General features: G+C 63.1%; 1 protein-coding gene across 1 annotated transcript in view; it reads right to left on the bottom strand.

The window, feature by feature from the left end:
* Positions 1 to 762: 762 nt before the first annotated feature.
* Positions 763 to 7,620, bottom strand: part of HTRA3 (HtrA serine peptidase 3) — a 36,810-nt gene continuing 29,952 nt past the window's right edge. Inside the window, exons 7-9 of the mRNA XM_058301305.2 lie at positions 4,832 to 4,880; positions 3,690 to 3,785; positions 763 to 1,768 (exon numbers count right to left, since the gene is read on the bottom strand). Of these exons, the coding sequence (XP_058157288.1) occupies positions 1,603 to 1,768; positions 3,690 to 3,785; positions 4,832 to 4,880 (311 nt within the window). The 3' untranslated portion in view covers positions 763 to 1,602. The remainder of the gene's footprint in view (positions 1,769 to 3,689; positions 3,786 to 4,831; positions 4,881 to 7,620) is intronic.

Below are 7,620 nucleotides of genomic sequence, written 5' to 3'. Positions count from 1 at the left end.
CCGCCTCTCCGGGCACCCCTCCCCCTCCCCCGAGCTCCCGCAGCACTCGCCTCTCACCCCGGGCCTCCTCCCGGCCCTCGGAGGCCGCACCCACCTTGGGGGGCAGCTGCTGGGACCCGGCCCTCCCTCCCCAGCAGGGGCGGTGCAGCCTGGCTTAGGGGCGGCTGCTCAGCGCACGTGGTGGCCTGGGTCCCCGACTGCGACACTCAGAGTGGGGAGCCAGCTCCCGCATCCCTGTTAAAACAGCTGCTGACGGCCGTCTTCCGTCCTGTTCTGGGGGCGCGCAGGATGTGTTTCCGTCTACTTGCACCTGCCCAGCCGGCCGTGGCACCCACAGCGGCCACCGCCTGGCGCCACCCACGCCCGAGGGCCTGCCTCGTTCCTGCCCCGCCAGCCGCGACCACCTCCTACCGTTAGCCGCGGCTCGTTAGACTCTGGACAGTGGCACTGTGGGCTCTCGGAGCCGGGGGGACTTGAGGCCCGCAGTGCCCCCCGTCCCGTGAGGGGACCCAGAGAGGACCTGGGACAAACACTACCCCTCCCAAGGCAGGCACCATGGGTCCTTCGTACAAAGTAGCCGAGGCATGGAGATGATGCCCCCAGCCTGAGACCCTCGGCCCGTGGCGCCCTGTGCAGAGCCTGCCCTCCCCGTGTCCTGGGGCCCGTGACCCCATCCTCAGCCATCTGGGGGCAGCGGCGCCAAGAGGCCGTTCTTGGCTTACTGAGCTGCGGAGCGTTTTGGGTGTGGAGCAAGGCGCCACGTCCTTTGCTTGAAAACTTTAATTTCCGTACAGTAGAGAAACACAGTACAAGCAACACGGTGAACCGACGTGACGCAAAGCTCACAAACAGATCTCGAGCCCCGCCCCCCCCCCGGGGGGAGACGCCTTCCTGGGTCCCAGGGAGCGCCAGGCGCCCCGTCCCGGACTGTGCAAGGGGGTGAAGCCGGCTCAGTCCTCGCACCCCCCCGCAGGAGCCGGGCTCCCCGGGCCCCGCCACACCCATGCCCAGGAGGACCGACGCCCCTAGCCTGCCTCCCGCCAGCCTCCCCCCCATGAGTGGGCGGACCTCATGGCCACCCACCCGGCCACTCGTGGGCACCTAGACGGGAGTCCCAAGTGGCCCTGCCATCCGGGGCCTCCAGAAGGTGGACGCGTGGCGGAGGGGGGCCGGGGTGACGGAGGCCAGGGCGGCTATGTGGGGAGGGGGCTTGTTCACAGAGGGGAGACTTGGGACCTGAGACCCGAGGCCGAGATGGAGAGAGTGGGTGGGGGGCATTGGGCGAGAGTCTGGGGGCATTTCAGAGAGAAACGTCAACAGGGCCCAAGGCGGGCAGGTGGGAGCGAGGGTGCTTTCGGGGAACCCGGAAGCAGCGACCAGCACCCCGGGACCTTGGGAGCCGCCAGGAGCGTCCGTTCCAGGGCACCGCGGGCTCCAGCACTGGCTCCCGACGGGACCCGCCCCCAGCCCGGGCCAGGCCCCCGTCCTGCCCCCGGGCGCCCGGGGCGCCGCCGGCTCCGCTGAGGACCGAGCGCGGTCCCGCGTCCTCGCCCCGCAGAAGGGCGCTCCGCGGGGCCCGGGCGGTGGGGGGGCGGCCCCGCGTCACACGACCACCTCGGGCGCGATGCTGAAGAGCAGGTCGTCGTTGCCCCGCCGCACCTCCAGCAGGAGCGGCGACTCGGTCAGGATGGCCTCCTGCAGCTCGCTCGAGTCCGCCAGGGCGCGCCCGTTGACCTTGACGATGAGGTCGCCATCTTGGATGCCGCCCCTGCCCAGGGGAGGAACACGTGGTCACCGCGCACGCGCGGGCCGGGGCGCGGGTCCCCGCGGCTCCACCCAAGTGACGCCCCCAGAAAGAGCGGTGCTCCGCCCGCAGGGACGGGACCCGGGCGCCGCCCGCGTGGGGCGACGGGCACGCGCCTCGCCGGCGACGCCCCGCGCGCATTGGCAGGGCTGTGCGCCAGTCTCGGCTGCAGGGGCGTCCAGGCCAGCGACGCCACCCCAGGCCTCAGTTTCCCCATCTGCAGTCATATATGGGAAGGCGCCCTGCCGATTAAAAGCGCCCCGGGGTGCCGGTTGGGAGGCTTCCGCATGCTCCGCGAGCTTTGGGCTCAGCGCCCGCGCCCGCTGGGGTGCCTCGTTTCTGCGCGGGGCGCCCCCCCCCCCCCCCCCCGCCTCCCCTCCCCTCGGCCTCTGCGCGCCCCCGACAGCGTGGTGGTGAACGTGTGCGCTCTGGCCTCCGCTGACAGGGTCTGAGTCGCGCCCCACCCGTGCCAGCGGTGAGGTCTTGCACAGGTCCCCTTTCCAAGCCTCGGCCTCCCCGTGCGTAAGAGGGGGTGACAGGCGCAGCCGGCATAGCCCGGGGCTGCGGTGGGGGCTAGCCCAGAGGACGCAGGGTGCGTGCGGGCCACGCGGTCATGTGGAAGGCCTCGTGGTCATGTGGAAGGCCTCGTGGTCATGTGGAAGGCCTCGCGGTCATGTGGAAGGCCTCGCGGTCATGTGGAAGGCCTCGTGGTCATGTGGAAGGCCCGGTCCGCGCCACGTGGGGTTCGTCCTTGGGCGTCACGCCGTCTCCGGAAGGTCCCGCGGCTGAGCTCGCCCAGTGAATTCAGCCCGAAGGCCCTGGGGCTCGGGCTGAACGGGCCCTGCATGGGCCCCAGGTGCTGCGGGCACCCTGCCCTCGCCCCCACGGCGCCCCCCGGCCCCGGAGGACGAGCCCAGTGTGGACGTCCGTGAACCCGCTGCACGAGCTGGGCTAGCGGGCAGGGTCGGCGCAGGGCTGTGCTCGGAGACCTTCTCGGGGAAGGGGCCCTCTGCCCGAGCCGTGACCGCCTGCCCTGCTGCCCTCGCTGAGGTGCCGAGGTCGCCGCAAAGCTCGGCACTTCCCAGGGCTGGAGGTCTAAAGCGCACAGTGCTTCGCCACCCTGGGTCTTTTTTGTTTTTTGTTATTCTTTAAATTTTATCTCACTGGGTCTTGACAAACTCTCCCAGGGTAGAAAAAGCAGGTGGAATTATCTCTAGTTCACGGGTGAGGAAACCGAGGCGGGGAAAGGCACAGACCAGCCTGCGGGGTGAGGGCGTCTGCAGCCAGGGCTCTCAGCCAGAACGGGCGCGGCCCAAGCTTTCAGGGGCGCTTTGCCTCCCCCTCTGCCCCCGGCTTAGGAGACAGGCCGGGGCTGTGAGGGTAGCTCAGGGTTGAGCACCTGCTTCCCTGAACAAAGTCCCGGGTTTGGTTCCCAGTACCTCCTAAAAGTAAATAAATAAAACTAAAGAACAGAAGACAGGAGGAAGGCCCCACCACGCACAGGGCGCATCGTCCAGCAAGCGCACGGCCAGCTCAGCCCTCAGCAAGCACAGGAGTCCGGGGCAACAGGCCGCGGCCACCCCCGGCCCCGCCTCTGCCCCTAGGAGTCCTGACGCCCCGGCCCCCTCCCCCAGGATGCCCAATGCACCCCCCTGCCAGGTCCCACCACTCCCCCCCAAGAGGCCTGACGCCCCACCCCCACCCCCGGAATGCCTCATGTGCTGCCAGGCCAGGCCCTGCCACCTCTGACCCCAGGAGACCTGATGACCCCACCCCGCCCCCCAGGATGCCCGATGCCCTGACCAGCCAGGCCCCAACACCCCCGCCCCCACCCCTACTCCCCCAGGAGGCCTGACGCCCCACCCGGGCTCCCAGGCCAGCCTACCTCTCCGCAGGGGACTTCGGAACGACCTCTTGCACATAAATCCCACTGCTGACAGCCGGGAAGTCAGGGTTGCTGGCCTTCAGCTCCTCCACCAAGCTGAAAAGACAGTGCACACCTGCCCTGCACCTGCCTGCACCCGCCCGCACCTGCCTGCACTGGCCCTGCACCTGCCCTGCACCTGCCTGCACCTGCCCTGCACCTGCCCGCACCTGCCCTGCACCTGCCCTCCAGACCGCCCCGCCCCCTGAAGCCTTTCCCTCCTGCCTCCGCCTCCCAGGCCTTACTCGGACACTCCGCCAGGGCCCCCGCCCTGTTCTGCCACTGACCCCTGTTCCCCACTAGCCAAGGGCCCCCCAAATCCTAGTGAGATGGAAGGTCTTTGCTGACCCCCACTGCTGTCCCAACAGAGCAGGGTGTCCGGGACTTCCCGGGTTCTCCCAGCTCCTCCCAGTGCGTTTCCCTCCTGTCACTGGTCATTTGTTCCCCACTAGACTGTGAGCCCAGGAGGGCCAGTTGCCATAGCTTCCTCCAGCCCAAGGCTGGCTGGGTGGTTGGGAAGAAGGGAGTGAGGAGGTGGCAAGGACAGATGAATAGAAAAAGGAAGAAAAGGTGGATAGATGGGTAGAAGGAAGGAGGGATAAATGGACAGATGCAAGGACAACAGACATTGGGTGAATGGTGGAACGGATATACAGAAGGGTGGGCAGGCAGTGTTATGGACAGATGGACAGATGATGGATGGATGAATAAATGGACAGATGGATGGATGAATGACTAGATGGATGGATGGGCAGACAGATGGATGGACAGATGGATGGACGGATAAATGGAAGGATGGATGGATGGACATATGGATGAATAGATGGACAGATGGACAGATGAATGACTAGATGGATGGATGGGTGGACCATTAGATGGATGGATGAATAGATGGACAGATGGGCAGACAGTTGGATGGATGGACAGATGGATGGATGGATGAATATATAGAGGAAAGAAGGAAGAAGAGCGCTATGTTAAAAAGCTAAATTGGTACATTGGTCTCACATACAAGTTGCTTTCAGACTTAATCCAGGGCCTGGGAGGAGGGCGGGGGTGAGGGTGAGGCGGGAGGGCCCAGGCAGCACCCTGCAGCCACCCACCTCGGTGTGACGGTCCGCATCCGTATCCCGATGAAGCGCTTTTTCCACTCTGTGAACAAAACACGTGGGGCTGGTTAGAGCCGGGAGCAGCCAGCGCCCTCCCCGGGGTGGGGGCAGGGGGCCAGGCCCCCAGCAGAGCCAGGAAGCAGCGGGCACCCTCCCGCGTGGCCCAGCCCACCCCGAGGGGCCGGCCCTGGAGCGCCCCTCTCCCAGCGGCGCTGGTGTGGCTCTCCCCGGAGGTGACGCCACACCACCCCCGTGATGGGGGCACCCTCAAGCTCGTGAAGGCGACCCCAGCTCTGCCCGCCCGGCACCAGGCCCACCCCCGCGGCCGGCCTCCCCTCCCGAGCCCCTGCCCCAGGCTCCCAGGCTCGCCCTGCTCAGAGGCAACTGGCCCCCTCCCCCCGCTTGCCCCGTAAATACTGGGTGGCTGCGCAGGTCCCCTGAGCTATAACCACGTGCCGGGCTGGCGGGAGCCTCACACGGGCACCTCGCAGAGGCGTCTCCTCCGTCGCCAGCTGCCCTTGTCGGAGACTCGCCGGAGCCGTGGGCCTCACCCGTCCCCTTCCGCCAGCCCAGCATGGGCGGGGAGGCGCGTCCTCCGCTGCTCTCAAACCTCCTGCCCCAGCCCCCTCCACCCTCCTGTCCCGATGAGGCGTCGGCTCTGGGCTCCCGCCGCCCCGCTTCTCCTCCTGCCCTGCCTCGGCGCATTCTGCAAAGCACAGCCAGAGGCACCTGCAGAAGGCCAAGCCAATCACCTCCCTCCCCCCGAGCCCCAGCCCCCCACGACGTGCCAGGTCCTGGGCATCGGCATGAGGCCGGGGTCAGGCACAAGGGTGGTGGTGAGGAGGCTCAGAGGGAAGAGGAGCCAGGCAGCATCTCACAGGCTCTGAGCAGGGCATTGAAGGATGGATAGGAGTTTTCCCAGGAACAGGGCTTGAGAAACAGCACTCCCAGCAGAGGGAACAGTGAGATGTGAAGGCAGGAAAGTGCGGGAGAGTCTGGCAAGTCCAGGGAGGCTGAACAGGAGGACTGGGACCCGGTTAGAGCTGGACGGGGCAGGGAGGGGGCCCAGGCTTACAACCACCTCTAATTAGATTCTCCCACTTCCTCTCCATGGCACTGTGAGGCAAGTTCTTAGTCTGTCCATTTTAGAGATGAGAAGCTGAGCCTTGGGAGTGCCCTTCCCCAAGTCATGGCCCCATGCCTCAGAAAACTCCTACTCATTCTTCAAAACCCAGCTCAGACCCTGGGAGGTGTTATCTGAGTCCCTCTCCTGAGCATTATAAAGACCCACTTAAATCAGGGTATTCAATGAGAAATAGATGTAACAGCTCAGGGGCAATGATCTCCTCTAACTACCTGCTCAAGGCCACTCCCTAGTAAAATGACCCCTGGCTTGGGGTCAGGCAGTTTGGCCCCACAGCCAGCCTGGATGTTTCTCCCTGGTCTGCGCACAGCCTCAGCAGTGGGTAAAAATTGACCCTTGATGAAATGCTACTCTGGTCTACCTAGCAAGGCTCAAGCACGAGCCACAAGGCTCGAATTGTTTCCAAGCAGCCGAACCATATTCCAGAACAAAGCGCAAGGATGTTCACAGAGACACAAAGTATCAAGCACTCACAAGGGACAATTGATCAGGTCTGGAATCCACGTGAAAACCTCCAGGCATGTAGAAAAGCAAGAAAACTTGATCCTTATTAAAGAGAAAACTCAGTCAACTGAAATGGCCCCAGAAATGACATTCACATATTCTGGACCATAAAACAAACTCAATAAATTTTAAAATTTTCATATCATACAAGGTATATTCTCTGACCACAGTGGAATTAAACTAGAAATTAATAGAAAGTTACCTAGAAAATTCCAAAATACATGGAAACAAAATGACACTTCTAAATAATCCATCTTCAAAGAAGAGATCAAAAGGGAAATTAGAAAGTCTTTTGAATTGAATAAAAATGAGAAGGCAGCAAATCAAAATGCACAGGATAAGAACCGGCAAGATGCTGGTGGAGTAAGGCGCTCGTAGAGTCAGCTCCTGCTACAGGCAGTTAGCAAACACCCAGAGCTCTCTGGAGTTGCTGAAGCACCTGTTAGGGGGCTCCAGGAGACCAGAAGAGCATCTTGCAACACCCTTGAAGGAATGGAAAGAGGAGATGCCCATCTGCAGAGAAGATCCATAAGTAGAGGCTCCAGGCCCCGGAGGCCAGTGCCATCCTCCACCGGAGGTTCAGGCCGCCTTGGGAGCTGTTCTGCAGCTGGAATTGAAAGCTCCACTTCCCAAAAACGGGGGAAGAAGACAGTTGGGCACCAATTGCAACTACTGATGAGTAAATTGAGCAAAGTATAATCCTGAGAACAGCTAAAGTCTGAGTCTGTCCAAGTCAGAAAGAGGCTGGTAGCCACCACCTGAACTCTGTGCCTGGCACTGGGGGAAGCGGGACAGACTGAGAATCGCAGTGCTGGTGGGGAACGGCTTCTTTCCATGCAGGTCAGATGGCAGCTCTAGCCTAGGCCCCAGTGCCACCTCCAGCAGGGAGGAAGCTGCAGGGACCTGCGCCAGGATCTCTGGAAAATTACCGGCCAAGCCGTGGGCACCAGTGACTATTCTACTCTGGCAGCACAAGCTGCCCCGGGAGCTATTCTGTGGTTGGAATTGGAAGCTCCGTTTCCCAAAAACAGGGAAGGAGGAGACAGTTGGCTGCCGAATTTGGCTAGTGATTGGTAGACTCAGCTGGCAAAGATATAACCCTGGGAACAGCTGGGGTGTGAATCTGCCCAAGTCG

Source organism: Dasypus novemcinctus, chromosome 1, assembly GCF_030445035.2.
Source record: "Dasypus novemcinctus isolate mDasNov1 chromosome 1, mDasNov1.1.hap2, whole genome shotgun sequence".
Taxonomy (NCBI): Eukaryota; Metazoa; Chordata; class Mammalia; order Cingulata; family Dasypodidae; genus Dasypus; species Dasypus novemcinctus.
The sequence above is the reverse complement of the archived record's forward strand: the minus strand, read 5'-3'. Positions and strand labels throughout refer to the sequence as shown.